This window comes from Lacerta agilis, chromosome 10, assembly GCF_009819535.1.
Source record: "Lacerta agilis isolate rLacAgi1 chromosome 10, rLacAgi1.pri, whole genome shotgun sequence".
NCBI classification, from domain to species: Eukaryota; Metazoa; Chordata; class Lepidosauria; order Squamata; family Lacertidae; genus Lacerta; species Lacerta agilis.
Genome location: NC_046321.1, coordinates 20,995,312 through 21,009,385, shown reverse-complemented (window position 1 = coordinate 21,009,385; position 14,074 = coordinate 20,995,312). Strand labels below are relative to the sequence as shown.

Here is a 14,074-nt window from a genome sequence, read left to right as displayed (position 1 = left end):
CAATAAACTTCACAAACAATAAATCGGTCCTGGGATAAATTGGGACAGCTCCATGGAATAGATACTTTTAAATATATGAAACATTAGCCCATGTAGATGGTTCCCAGGGTCAACAAAAGTTTGCAGAAGCCTGAGGCAAGCCAGTTTTCTCCTTCCTTCCTTAGAATTTTATCCCCAAACCTTTCACAGCTTTATAATGAGACTGTATTTGTGGCAGGGATACAGGGCAGGGATTGGAGACCTTTGACCCTCCAGATGTTGTGGGACTACAACTCCCATCATCCCTGATCGGCAGTCATGCTTGTTGGCTGGCAAATATGACCATTGATCGGGGGTGATGGGAGTTGTAGCCCCACAACATCTGGAGGGCCAGAGGTTCCATGTCCTTGCAGGATGGCTTCATCATACACCATGGTGAGCTCTAGTCAAGAGTTTAGTTATCCAAGCAGGTTGAAATGGTTGTGTGAAAATGAGGGGAGGAGGGTCTAACAGTTTTCCCCTCCAGCAGTTTTTTCCACTGAAAATCATTCCCCAGGGGGAAATTACAGGCAATTACAAGTTGACTTTGTGAACAAGGCCTCTTGATGGGCCATTTTGTCTTTAACCCAGCCTTCTGCATTTTCTGTCCCTGCAGATTGAATGCCACCCATATTTCACCCAGCCCAAACTTTTAGAATTTTGCAAACAACATGACATTGTCCTTGTCGGATACAGCCCTCTAGGAACATCAAGAGACGAAAGCTGGTGAGTGAGATGTTGTGTTTAGGAATATTAGAGCAGGGGTGAGGGACTTGTAGACTTCCAGGTGTGGTTGGACTCCAACTCCCATCAGACCCGGCCACCATGATCAGTGGTCAGGGATGATGGAAATTGTTGCTGGAGACAACTTCACCCTCTTTCCTCTGCTGCAGGGTCCACATTGTTCTCTTGCTGCTCCATCTGTTGCTAAATTGGTTTGAAATCTGTTAGCATGGTCCTCACCTGGTCCAAATATCACTGGTATGCTCACTCTCACACTTGCCTGCATAGGCAAGGCGACCCAGTTTAAAAATCAGCTGTATTGATCCCATATTGCTTGCGGATGCATTCAGCAGGGTGGTTTTCAAAACCGGATAACAACTTGATTTGGTTTTGCTTCAGTCCCTTCACACCCCCGTTAATTCTTCTGCCACCAGACTGCCATGTAAGGCAAATCTAGGCTTATTTCCTTTCTCTTTCTACAACAAGGGTGAATGTGTCTTCCCCTCCGCTGCTGGAGGACCCTGTGTTAAATGCCATTGGAGAAAAATACAACAAGACGGCGGCCCAAGTGGCGCTCCGCTTCAACATCCAGCGAGGGGTGGTGGTCATCCCTAAGAGCTTCACCGCAGAGCGCATTAGAGAGAACTTCCAGGTAAGCTTTCAAAAAAGCCTGCTCTGGGTAGCAAAGCACCTGCTGTTCTTTCTCCCCACCTCACTAGAAGGTAGCAAGCCCCACTAGCCTTGCAACCTCCACAAGGGTCTTTGACAACAAGGCAGAGATAGCACTCCATGTCTGCAGTCTTCAACCTGTTCAATTTCCCCCCATTTTTAAAAAAACAATTTCCACCATTACATAACCAAAACCAATGCAGTACATTAATTGTCCACTTCCATCTTCTTCAACTTTTTCAAACCAGGGGCACGCCTTTAGCCCAGCCATGTGCTTCGGACCCACTTTCGGGGTTTGTTTGTTTTTTGTAACCTTATATTTACGTGATGATAGTATTGCTGTTGGCATTTAATCTTGGCCCAGGATGCAACCCAGCAGTGGATCTTAGCCCACTTCTTGAAGACCAGTGGAGAACCCTGGAGGGACCACAGATTGCTTTTCTCCTTTGGGTGATTCTCCCCCTATCCTGGGGAACTCCATAATGCCTTCCTCCACATGCTGTGGCCCTCAGTGGAGTCGTACCTGCCTTCATTCCAAAATAATAAGGATCTGAGGATCTTAATCTACAGGAAGTCCACCACTCTGTCATAGGGAACAGAGTAGTTGGCTTACTGTAGATTCAGATTTGTTCTTGGGATTAAAGCTCACTGGCTGAACTCGGGTCAGTCACAAACTCGCAGTCTAACCTACCTTGCAGGGTAGTTGTGAACTGGACTAGATGATCCTCATGCAAATTGTCAAATATCAAGTGCCCATGTGTGAATTTGTCCTCCATTCTGGTTATTTAAGGAATGTGCCTTATGCTGAATCAGACCATTGGCTCACCTGAATCAGTATTGTCTGCTCTGACTGAAAGTGCCTCTCCAGGATTTTAGGCATTCCCAGCCATACCTAGATTGAACCTGGGACCTTCTGCACACAAAGCAGATGCTCTTTCACTGAGCTATGGCCCTTATGGCTGCTCTCATTCCACCACAAATTTTACTATCATGTGCTGCTCATTTGACCCTTTTGCAGGGGCTGCGAGAATGAGAGCAGGTCTGCTGTCCAGCTTCCATTGCCTTTTAGGCCAGAGGAGAGGCTAAGGGCACAGCTCTCAATTTAAAGCCCTGGGTCTGAGCACCCTTTGTTTTGCTCCACAAAAACACGCTCTCTAAAGCTCAATCAGAGCAAACGTCAATCTGCAGAAATCCCAAATTGACAGACATGGAGCACTAAAGTCCGGAACGAGCAGGACAAAAGGTCAGTGTGGACAAGTCCACACTTAAAACACAGGCTTAGCCATCAGTTGCATAAATGTTGGATAATGGGTGGTTTCTCTCTCTCTCTCTATTTCTTGTGAAGATCTTTGATTTTTCCCTTACTGACAAAGAAATGAAAGACATTGAAGCTCTGAACAAAAATATCCGCTACGTGGAGATGTTGATGTAAGTATAAATCTAGATATGCAGCATGTAGAAGCCTGAGTTGTACTGATGTGATAACCACAGCTTAACTGTAGGCTGGGGCCTTTCCTGATTTTTTCAGTGTGTGACCCAAAAATCCACTCTACGAAAGGAGGGAGGGCCTTTTTGGCTTTGGCTAAGATTTTCCCTTTGATAGGCTGCTTCTCACACTTCCATGACTTCCTCTCTCTCTCTCTGTCCCTGCAAAGGCAGTTTTAGGGTGCCGCACTACAGGAGGTGCCCAAAAATTCTGTAGAATGAAGGACGAGAGAAGGACCAAATTTTTGCACTGCATAAGGCGCCACTGAAAGTTGATGGTCGCTGGCCCTAGAAACATCAACCAATTGCTTTGGGTTCTTACAAGAATGTGCTCCCTATAACCCAGGGATGGGGAACCTGCTGCCTTCCAGGTGTCTTGGACTCCAATTGTCATCAGCCCTACTCAACATGGCACATTGGGGGAAGATGGGAGTTGTAGTCCAGCAACATCTGGTAGGACTTAGGTTCCCCACCCTGCCATAAACCATTCAGCAGACAGTACTGGTAGTTCGGCTCCTTTGTGCTCTTAGGTCTGTCCAGACTAGCTGCAGCTGATCTGTCTTCTTCATTACATGGATTGGAAGCTCTTAAGTCAAAGCATTGTCCTCCTGCACAAGGCGATGTGCTTCGTTGCCTTAAGTAAGCTGGGGACCACAGCTATGCTCCAGTTTGCTGGCAGGTCCCTAACATGGCTGTTCTGTTTATCCTGAAACTTGAGAACGTCCTCCATGTGTTCTAGGAAATGTGGAAAGTTGGTCACTTGCAATGCAGCTTTAGGAGCCCATGGTATAGTACTGTATTGCATTTGCCCAAGGACTTGCAGGACTGAAGTCTGCAGCGAAACGGCCTTGGCAAAACAAATACACCAGTAGACGCCAGCTTTAACATCATCGCTCCCAAGACTCCTGGAAGCCAGTCAGGACATTAATGTCCCCTTACATAACCGAACCAAACTCATCCAGGTTTGAGTCACAGCAGTTTAATTAGAGGGTGCAGCCAGGTTTGAATGGGTTGCCTGCCAGTTCATAGTGGAGGAGGGAGAAAGAGGCAACAGAAATGAGACCCAGATAAGTTTATCCTTTGCCGGCTCAAGGAGTTGGGATACATGCAGGGTTTGGCTATACTTTGTGCCACATATAGTCAGGGAATCATTAGTGAAAATCAAATGTTTAATCTTAATAACCCAAACTGACCCATGTTTTCTCCAAAAGCCAAACACATATGCTTATCAAGACACAATCTTTGAATCTGAGAGGCCTTTTAAGTAAAATCATCTTTTTACATATGAATACTTACTCTAATGGATCCTTCATATTGCAGCAGGCCTGTTTGTACCAAGTTTTAAAGCATACATATTAAGCACAGATCACCGTTTCTGTTCCAAATGGTGTATTTAGTTCTGTGTGGGGACTTATTTCTGGAGGAAACAAATTGCCATACTCTAGGAATTTGAAAATGTTCTCACCTGCCTTCCAGTTAAAAAAAAACAAAACATTCTGGGCTGCTTGCAATTAGGGTTGCTACCTTTGTTCAGGCAAAATATGGGACAAGTCCCACACTTTCCCTTAAAATAAGGAACCATCCCTTATTATAAAGGACAGGTGGCAACCCTACTTGCAATGCTTGAAGAAGTAACACTTGAAATACATAAAATATGATCTCTTCAGATGTTTTGGACTACAGCTCCCATAATACTCTACCACAGCTGCGACTGATGGGAGTTGCCGCTCAAAACATCTGGAAAGGTCATCGATTACCCCTGCAGTAGACCATACCAATAGCAAACCTGAGGTCAAGGTGGAGGAATGTTGCTGTTTTGGTTATTTATGGTGTTAGTTGCCACTATTAACTGTGACCTCAATTTGTTTCAGGTGGCAGGACCATCCAGAGTATCCTTTTCACGATGAATACTGAAAATGATGCATCCACTACTCTGTGCTTGGTTTTAGTGATCTTTGTTCCTTGTTATCTTTTAGCTTTGAATTTAGTAACAGCATCATTGTAATCTTTCTGCAAGTCCCATGATTTTTCCTCTGCCAGCCCTCCACAATTTGTCCAGGACAATCAGGCCCACTCAGAAGAGTAGTTTCAAGTCAGTGTTCAACTGCCACTATTATTGTGATGGAGGAGAGCCAAGGTGTTGTGGTTTTTGTTTTGTGTAAGATGGAGGATCTCTCTTTGACTTGCTGTCTCAAATTTTTGTCTTGCGTAACAAACATTAAAGAACATTTTTGATTAAATCTCTGATGAACTTGAACAGTTGGATGCGAGGTCAGGAAACATAGTATGAGGGTGGCAATCATTCAAAGCAAAACTGGATGTGAAATTTGGAGTAGCTTACTTTTTTGTAATCATCTTCTAGATCAGAATGTTCCTGTATTGTATGTTTTTTGGCACTTGTGCCCATCTTATGTGAATATAAAAGGACTTATGGACCAAAGCCACCTTTGGCTACACTTTACAGCAGGGCTGGGGGGGACCAATGGGCCTCCAGTCACTTCTGAACTACAATTCCCATCATTCTAGACCACTGGTCCTGCTAGCTAGGGATGGGAGTTGTAGTCCAAAAACAGCTGGAGACCCAAGTTTGGGAAACTCTGGGTTATGCAGTCTGGAGCTGATGGGAGTTGTCCCAATGACATTTGAAGGGCCACAATTTTCCCACTCCTGCTTTAGAGTGAAGGCAATGGTCAATTATACAAGCGGTCTGGGGTGGTGCCAGATTGGTGTGGTCAGTGCGGGGCCCTCAAAAACCTTTCAGCTCCAGTTTACCTTAAAGCAATGCCAACAATCCAGCTAAGAATATGGGTTGTTTAATTGTAACATGTAACGTTTTTAATATGCAGAGGTAAAATAAGTCACAGTAGCCTTTTAAATAAGAAATTGTTTAAGTTTTAGATATATAAAAGAGGATTTCAAGTCCATGTTTAGAGGAGGAGGAGGAGAGGAAGATTGCTGCCTTTACATGACCACACAATGGGACACTGGCTGATACTCAAATATGTATGCTGGGTAAATCTGATACTTCTCAAAGATGACAAAGATGGAAGGATCAAGAACGTTGTCAACACAGCTATCATAAAAGTTGTTTGATTGGTTAGATCTCGATGGAGGGCGGAGGTAAGCAGGATTTCCTTGAACGTAATCTCCAACCAGAACTTTAGCTACAAACATGCTCCTGATGTGGGTATCCGACTGGCAATATGCATGTGAGTAACTGGCATCTCTAGCAAAATAACTTCCTGAAAGAAGAGATGTCTGTAAGAACCAAGCAAGCCAATGTGAATTTTGCTGCACAAATAATCATCTTGAACATTTCAGACCACTCCCTTCCTTTTTGATCTTCCATTGCAAGTGCCACTGCTCATGTAGCCAAAATAGCATCATCCACATCCAACAGGGAGTATCAACAGGCTCATGGAAACCCTTTGTGTGGGGGGAACCCTCCAAAATAGCCCATTGAGGCAGTTCTGGATGCAGGGTGTGTGTTTTGCTCACTGTGATTTTCTCTTGCCTTTGTGCTCATACATCTGCATTCTCTGCCTACCTCCAATACCGGCCCGTTTGGTGACTTGCACAGGGCAACCACAAAGGTGTGGAGAGTGGACTTCTGAAGAGGAGGGGCAGGGAAGCAAGTGGATATAGGAGATCATTCACTTGGCAAAAGAAGAATCACCAAGGTCCCCTAAGTCTTCCACGTTGCTGCGGACTTTCAACAAACACACTTTTTTGTTCTTGATTGGTGTTGGATAGGATTAAATTCTGTTGAGGACTTAATATCAGACTATAGACAGGGTATGGTCCTTGCAATTTGTGTGTGTGTTCCTCTCATTGCACACTAGATGGAGAGAACATGCACAGCTATGCCCATTTCCTGCCCGCTTTGAATTGGTACCTTTTCCATAGAGAGTCCCATGGGTCCCACAGATTCTCCAGTCAAAGTTCTGCCCACAGATGTCATGCAAATGGCGTTTGTTGGTGCCATGGAACAAGAACCTTTCGTCTACCTCATCCCCCCCATTCATCTTCTTCATCTGATCTTTCTGCCTAGAAACAGAAGCATCTACTTTAAAAAAAAATAAACACACACTCCGAGTCATACTCAATGCACGCAAGAATTAAAACTCCTTTCCTTGAACCATCCCTCAGGTAATGCAATGAAAGGATCAGCAAGTCTGTTTATACATTTGCCAGCATAATTTTATACACTTTTTCCTAGCAGAGTAGTCAAATAATTACTTTCCCAAGATCTACTAGCTTACTGTATTGTAACTATATATACGCTGCATTAAAATCCAAATTCTACACCAAGCAAACCTTTATGTCTGGAGTCTCTCGAGGCGGTTGGAGGATGGATGGCAGCTAACAGATTGAGGATGAATCCTGACAAGACAGAAGTACTGTTTCTGGGGGACATGGGGTGGGCAGGTGTGGAGGACTCCCTGGTCCTGAATGGGGTAACTGTGCCCCTGAAGAACCAGGTCTACAACCTGGGAGTCATTTTGGACTCACAGCTGTCCATGGAGGCGCAGGTCAATTCTGTCTCCAGGGCAGCTGTCTACCAGCTCCAACTGGTACACAGGCTGAGACCCTACCTGCACACGGACTGTCTCGCCAGAGTGGTGCATGCTCTGGTTATCTCCCGCTTGAACTACTGCAATGCGCTCTATGTGGGGCTACTTTTGAAGGTGACCCAGTATACCTGAAGGAGCGTCTCCACCCCCATCATTCAGCCAGGACACTGAGGTCCACCACCAAGGGCCTTCTGGCGGTTCCCTCACTGCAAGAAGCGAAGTTACAGGGAACCAGGCAGAGGGCCTTCTCGGTAGTGGTGCCTGCCCTATGGAACACCCTCCCATCAGATGTCAAAGAAATAAACAACTATCTGACTTTTAGAAGACATCTGAAGGCAAACCTGTTTAGGGAAGTTTTAAATGTTTGAAGTTTTATTCTGTTTTTAGTGTTCTGTTGGAAGCCGCCCACAGTGGGCGGGGTATAAATTATTATTATTATTATTATTATTATTACTACTACTACTACTACTATTATTAGCACCTCCACTAGACAAGGGAATCATGAGACCGCTGTGGATTGAAGGCCTTGCCAAGATTGCACAGTCTCACCTTTGTAGTACAGTGGAACCCCGGGTTGCGCACACCCTGGGTTGCAGACGTTCGAGTTAAGAACGCCTGCAACCTGGAAGCGTTTCCAGAGAACGCGTGACCCCTGGATGCGCAGAATGCTTCTGCACACTTCGCGCATGCGCAGAAGCTCTAAAACCACGCTACTTCCGGGTTTTTTTCTGGGGGGGGGCATTCACGTTATGCACGCCCGTGTTACGTAGCACGATCTGGAACGGATTGTGTGCGTAACATGGGGTACCACTGTAGAACTTACAGCTAGTTTTCACTGCTCGTTCTATCTCTGATAGCTGAACTGGGTGGTGGTAGAGATTATGGTCACTAGGCAGCCACTGGCCAATTTCTGTTGGACTACTTAGTGCAAACTCCCCCAACCTAGTGCCCTCCAAACATTTTGGACTACAGCTTCCATCAGTCCCAGTCAACACGGCCAATGGTCAGGGAAGATGGGCGCATCTGGAGAGGAATCAGGTTGAGGAAGGCTGCTGTTTGCTGGGATTCTTGCAAAGAATGGTGGTCAGATCCTGTAAGAGATTACTCCAGAGGCAATCTACATGTGATACTAGTCACATATTTAAATAACTCCTCCAGAACAATTGTCCGGGAGTTCTCCAACACCTGAGACCACCACCGCCAACCCATGTAGGGATGCTACTGGGCAGCAGGTTGGGTGGCCACTGTCCCAAACACTAATCCCAACACTGGCATGGATGGGTATCCTGGTGAGTGAGATGGAATCCCTTTGGATAATAGTACCCCATAATCCTCCAGTCTGTGCTGATGCTCCATTGAATGCCCAAGTGGATGCAGTACAGGCAAGTCAACCTCTGTTTGACTGAAACACGACAAAGAAATATCAATGTGCTTCCCTCAAAATATCATCCATGGCCAGCTACATACTTGTGACACCAGGCCGCAAGATTTGAATTCCCACCAAATGATGTAGGAATAGCAGTCAAGTAAGGAGTCATAGCCAATTATAGTAGTATCCCCCCGTCACCACAAAAAAGAGACGAAACAATTTCTAGACTTTTATACTGTGATTTCCCATCCCTTGGAGGAGAAGGAAATCAAATACGAACCACTGGAAGACTTGCCAAAGAGACGGGTTCTGAATCCTTTGGAGTCGATGGATAACATAACCCTCCATGGTCTTCTGAAAGAGTTCTTTAATTTCATGGTATTCTTCAGCAGAATCTGAGACCTCCACCAGCTAGGCACAAATCATAGTGAAATGAAACATTCCATATTTGTTTTCAGCCTATAGATACATTTATTTCCTCACATTTATAAATCACTCTCCTGATAATAATAATAATAATAATATTTATTATTTGTACCCCGCCCATCTGGCTGGATTTCCCCAGCCACTCTGGGCGGCTTCCAACAGAAATCAATACAAAAACATCAAACATTAAAAACTTCCCTAAAAAGGGCTGCCTTCAGGTTTTTTCTGAATGTCAGGTAGTTGTTTATTTCCTTGACCTGTGATGGGAGGGCGTTCCACAGGGCGGGCGCCACTACCGAGAAGGCCCTCTGCCTGGTTCCCTGTAGTTTTGCTTCTTGCAGTGAGGGAACCGACAGAAGGCCCTCGGCGCTGGATCTCAGTGTCCGGGCTGAATGATGGGGGTGGAGACGCTCCTTCAGGTATACAGGACCAAGGCCGTTTAGGGCTTTAAAGGTCAGCACCAACACTTTGAATTGTGCTCGGAAACGTACTGGGAGCCAATGCAGATCTCTCAGGACCGGTGTTATGTGGTCCCGGCGGCCACTCCCAGTCACCAGTCTAGCTGCTGCATTTTGGACTAATTGCAGTTTCCGGGTCACTTTCAAAGGTAGCCCCACATAGAGCGCATTGCAGTAGTCCAAGCGGGAGATAACCAGAGCATGCACCACTTTGGTGAGACAGTCCGCGGGCACCCTGTTTTGTGTTTAACATTGCTTCGCACCGATTGAAGCTGTTCATTTTCATGTTTTACGTTTTTCTTTAAAAATTTCTTTCTTTAGAATGTTGACTTTACCACTAGCGCATAGTACTTGAGTCTATATTCTGTCTGCCACCTGGCAATGCATTCACTCGAGCAGGTACTTACCGTAACTCAGCTCCTCTTTGGAGGTGAGTTTAGTCTTTGGCCAACACTGCCACCCATTTCTTACTCTCCTTGTGCTAGTGGGCTGCTCTCCTTTTCATACAGAGGAAGCAGCTGAGAAGCACCATAGCTCAGTGGCAGAATATCAGCTTGCATGCCAGAGCCTCTAGGTTCAATTCCTGGAATTTCCAGGTAGGACAGGGGATGTCCCCCCCCCCCTGAAAACCGGGAGAGCCACTGCTATTGTCAACAGAAATGAGCTAGGTGGACCAATATAGGCCTTTGGTCAGCTGTGTAGCAGTAAGGGGGAAATGTGAATACCTTATAGCCTACGTTAGGCAATGCTGATCGGTCCCAGCTTGAAGGAAACAAGGGGTTGGGAAGAGAAGACTCAAAACGACTGCTGCAGACAAGAGACAAAACAATCATCTAATAGCTGGGAGAAGAAGCAGCAGCAATTGGTTCCATTGTTGAACTACTAGGCAATTCATTCCATTGTTGGAGGATCAAGACTTTTCCCCCTAATATTCAACAGATATATACCCAGCCTTGCTCAGCAGCTAACTCAATTTTCAATACAATTAAGCACCTTTTGCATTATGTTTGATCTCTTAAGCTAGATGTAGGATAAAAGGTACAGGAGCCTTGTTCTATCACTTGCATGGATGCATAATTTCTGAAGTGTGCAGTTTGCCATGTCAAGCTGCAGCAACCGCAGCCCCTTCTATTAGAAGCTACTGGAGGCCTTGCCCTGGTTTTCTTTTTGGCAACCCACCTTGCAAACCGTACCCCCACCCCCACCCATCATGTAAAAATTGGAACACAAGAGAAGCAAGATCACCTGGCTCATCTGCTGCTTCCAGCCATGGTTCAACCAAAGGGATTCTATGCCTATTTTGCACAAATCCTTTGCATGCATTGATTTAGGTTCGGTGTTTATATGAAACATTTCTATCCCACCTCTAGGAGACATTCGAGGCAATCTACGCCCAATCCAAGTCACATAGTCAAATATCAAACCAATATATCTTGTACCCCTCAAATATACATTAACAGTTTAGTAGACATTGACCAAACTAGGCTGAGAATGAAAACATATCCAATACCCTGTCTCATTGTCGCGTCCTCCTCCAAAGAATACAAGCTTGGGCCACCTGCAGACTCTTCTCCGGGTTCGGTAGTACAGGTTTCTCTGGACCATCTCTTGAGGGAAACAGTAGTGGTCAATGTTAAAAATCTCATGTCCACCAGCAGCTTAGAATTAATTTAATTACAGAGAACTGTACAGGGTCCTGCTTTCTCCCTAAGACATGATCACAATACAGCTCCACTCACTTTGTTTGTGCACCTTCAGAAAAACCAGGGCTACTCCAAAGGACCTGTTGAGTGACCATTCATCCCCATTTGTTTGTACAAAACCTGAAAGGTCTTTACTGAGCATTTGTTCCCACCCCACCCATTTTTTGCAGGGTATTTATACAACAATGAACATTAGCCCTGATTTGTTTGCACCATCTTTTATACATCTTCCTGTTAATCACTTGTTCACCCCACTTTTCAGTGCATGTTCCTATCACTTTCATAACTATAGAAAGTCCTGGTTGGTTGGTTGGTTGGTTGGTTGGTTGGTTGGTTGGTTGAAGTGGATCTGTTGTGCTATTTTGGCAGTGCATTTAATCCACCTTAATTGTACAAACCTAAGTTTCCAGTATGCATTGGAATCTCTCCTGCAGAATAATGACTGCCTGGAAGCACATCCAAACAAATGCAAATCCTTATGTGCAGAACAGCAATAGAGTCCTCTGTGGACTTCACCAGGTTTGCTTCCAGCCAATGCATTACAGCAGGCCCACTTTCAAAAATCTGGTTGTCCTCACCCTCACTCGACAAAGAGTATGTAGAGGAAGACATTGTAATGAAACAGCTTGTTCTCGAGCCTTAGAAATCCTTACTATAAAGCATGGGTGGCCAACTCCCAAGAGACTGCGATCTACTCACAGAGTTAAAAACTGGCAGTGATCTACCCCCTTTGGGGGGTTCAGATCAAAGAGCTTTTTTAGGAAGGAGGAAGGCTCATTTTGGGGGGTTCGGGTCAAAGTTGTTGAGTTTTTTCAGAGAGGAGGTAAATGTTGAGCTTTTTTTTTTTTTTTTTTAAGGAGAGCCATAGTTGTTTAGCTTCTTTGGGGGGAGCCAATGATCTACCGGTGATCTACCACAGACGTCCAGTGATCTACCGGTAGATCACAATCTACCTGTTGGACATGCCTGCTATAAAGAATAGGACCAAGGACTGAGTCATTTGTTACATCAACACATGTTAATTTTCTCAGAAACTAGCACCATTTTTGTATGGCAAGGTATCTACATGGAACATCTTCAGTGTGGTAAAAAGAGAGAGAGTCAAGAGTTATGTCAGAGGAATCTCTCCTGCTAAAGGCTGCTGAATCATCCTGCACAATTAAAAAAGTTATTTATTTGGTTGTGGGCAGTTCCTCTGTTAAAGTGTTGGCCTTCCTATTCGTTGCAGCTGCCTCCTTCAACTTTGCAAGTACAAAGTATACGCAGGAGAATATCATTTCCTCTTCTCTTGAAACAAGGTGCTGCCTCATAACTGGCAAAGCTTTTGTGTTGGGATGGGTAGAACGCGAAAATAACAAAAACAGCGAGAAGTTTTGTGAATGTAGAGATCGGAAGGGTATTAACGCCACCCCCTACCTTAATGAGGATGATACACTACCTTGGAAATTTACTTCATACAGCTGAGTACCAGCATGGAAGAAGACAACGCCTCTGTGGTCTGACTGGTAAGCTGCCTCCAATTCTTCAGATGATATCGTGGCAGCACAGTGCTCCAAATGCTACAGAGAGGTGTTGGAAAGGGAGATAGCAGAGTATCCATTGGCTTTGAGCTTTTCGATTTTCAAGAGTCTTCAGCAAACTTTGAAATTGGCCTTCCCCAATCAGATGCCCTTCAAATTGTTTTGGACTTCAACTCCCGTAATTCCTGCGATTTGTCTTTGTCAGCCCCTAGGCCAGTCTTCCCCTCCAGGTGTTGTTGGACTCCCCCAGAGGAGAAGGCCATTAAAGTAGTAGCAGGACTGTTGCTGGCTGGGAGGTGGGTAGCTGTGCTATTAAGAAGGGCAGTAGAAGACACCACTCAGTGAGAGTCACTAAGATTTGGCTCAACAGGAGCAGAAGGGTACCTCACCTTTTTCCCATATTCAATCCACCTGTGAGCTTCATCCAACCAATACCAGATGAATTCTATTCTGACAATAGAGTCTAAGAGCATGACAATGGAGTCTAAGAGTGTTCAGGGATGGGTCTGTTGTTTCATCTGATGCTAGTCCTCTTTGGAAGACCTCCCCCACTTCAACAAGCAAGGGAAAGAGAAGGACCAGCTGGGGAACAATGATTCCAAGCTTTAACCTGAAATGTAAAGTTAAGACATTCATTGGCATCGCGTCAAGTAGATTAGCCTTTATACAGGAAGGTACCTTATGCCAACTCATTCTAGGCCATTGTTGTCAGTCCAAATCCATCAGCCCTAGGCAGTATGGCCCAAGGTCAGGCATGATGGGAGTTGTCAGCCAACAACATCTGGATGTCTATAGGTTGCCTGACCCTGCACTATTCTGACTGGCAGCAGCTATCCAGGGTCTCCAGCAGAAGTTACCCATCCATCACCTGCTCCCTTTTTAATTGCATGTACTCATCACATGCATAAGGACATCCCACTGAATGATGGTCCCTCCCCAGAAGGATTTTTTGTTTTTAGATCACCAGGAGGCAATAAAGCACTTTAGGAGAGGAGAGATGCCACAGATAAGGAGAACTAGCCCTAGTAGATCCAGGTGCAATGACTGAGATCACAGAGGGTTTGCTACACTCTAACTGAACTGACCACAGTCATGAGACGTCAACCGGAAACTAGGGTGACCATGTGTC

The 14,074-nt window shown here is 45.2% G+C and overlaps 2 protein-coding genes across 2 annotated transcripts in view; one reads left to right on the top strand and one right to left on the bottom strand.

Moving 5' to 3' along the window:
- Window positions 1–5,238, top strand: part of AKR1D1 (aldo-keto reductase family 1 member D1) — a 37,891-nt gene extending 32,653 nt beyond the window's left edge. The window contains exons 6-9 of the mRNA XM_033162343.1: window positions 635–744; window positions 1,228–1,393; window positions 2,756–2,838; window positions 4,767–5,238. Coding sequence (XP_033018234.1) covers window positions 635–744; window positions 1,228–1,393; window positions 2,756–2,838; window positions 4,767–4,809 — 402 coding nt within the window. The 3' untranslated portion in view covers window positions 4,810–5,238. The remainder of the gene's footprint in view (window positions 1–634; window positions 745–1,227; window positions 1,394–2,755; window positions 2,839–4,766) is intronic.
- Window positions 5,239–5,715: 477 nt separating this feature from the next.
- On the bottom strand, window positions 5,716–13,436 carry LOC117054240 (protein mono-ADP-ribosyltransferase PARP12-like). The gene is made up of 7 exons (XM_033162869.1): window positions 13,335–13,436; window positions 12,864–12,984; window positions 11,233–11,329; window positions 10,448–10,529; window positions 9,119–9,249; window positions 6,791–6,942; window positions 5,716–6,137 (listed from the first exon to the last, which is right to left on the bottom strand). The coding sequence occupies exons 1-7, from the start codon at window positions 13,416–13,418 to the stop codon at window positions 5,857–5,859; spliced, it is 948 nt and encodes a 315-aa protein (XP_033018760.1). The 5' UTR covers window positions 13,419–13,436; the 3' UTR covers window positions 5,716–5,856.
- Window positions 13,437–14,074: the final 638 nt, after the last annotated feature.

Coding starts and splice junctions, on each gene's coding strand:
- LOC117054240 (XM_033162869.1), bottom strand. CDS start 13,418: ATGCTCTTAGACTCTATTGTCAGAATAGAATTCATCTGGTATTGGTTG. Junction 9,250..10,447: donor TGCCTAACGTAGGCTATAAG/GTATTCACATTT, acceptor ATTTGTGCCTAG/CTGGTGGAGGTCTCAGATTC. Junction 6,138..6,790: donor TGGGACTCTCTATGGAAAAG/GTACCAATTCAA, acceptor CTCTTCTTTCAG/GAAGTTATTTTGCTAGAGAT.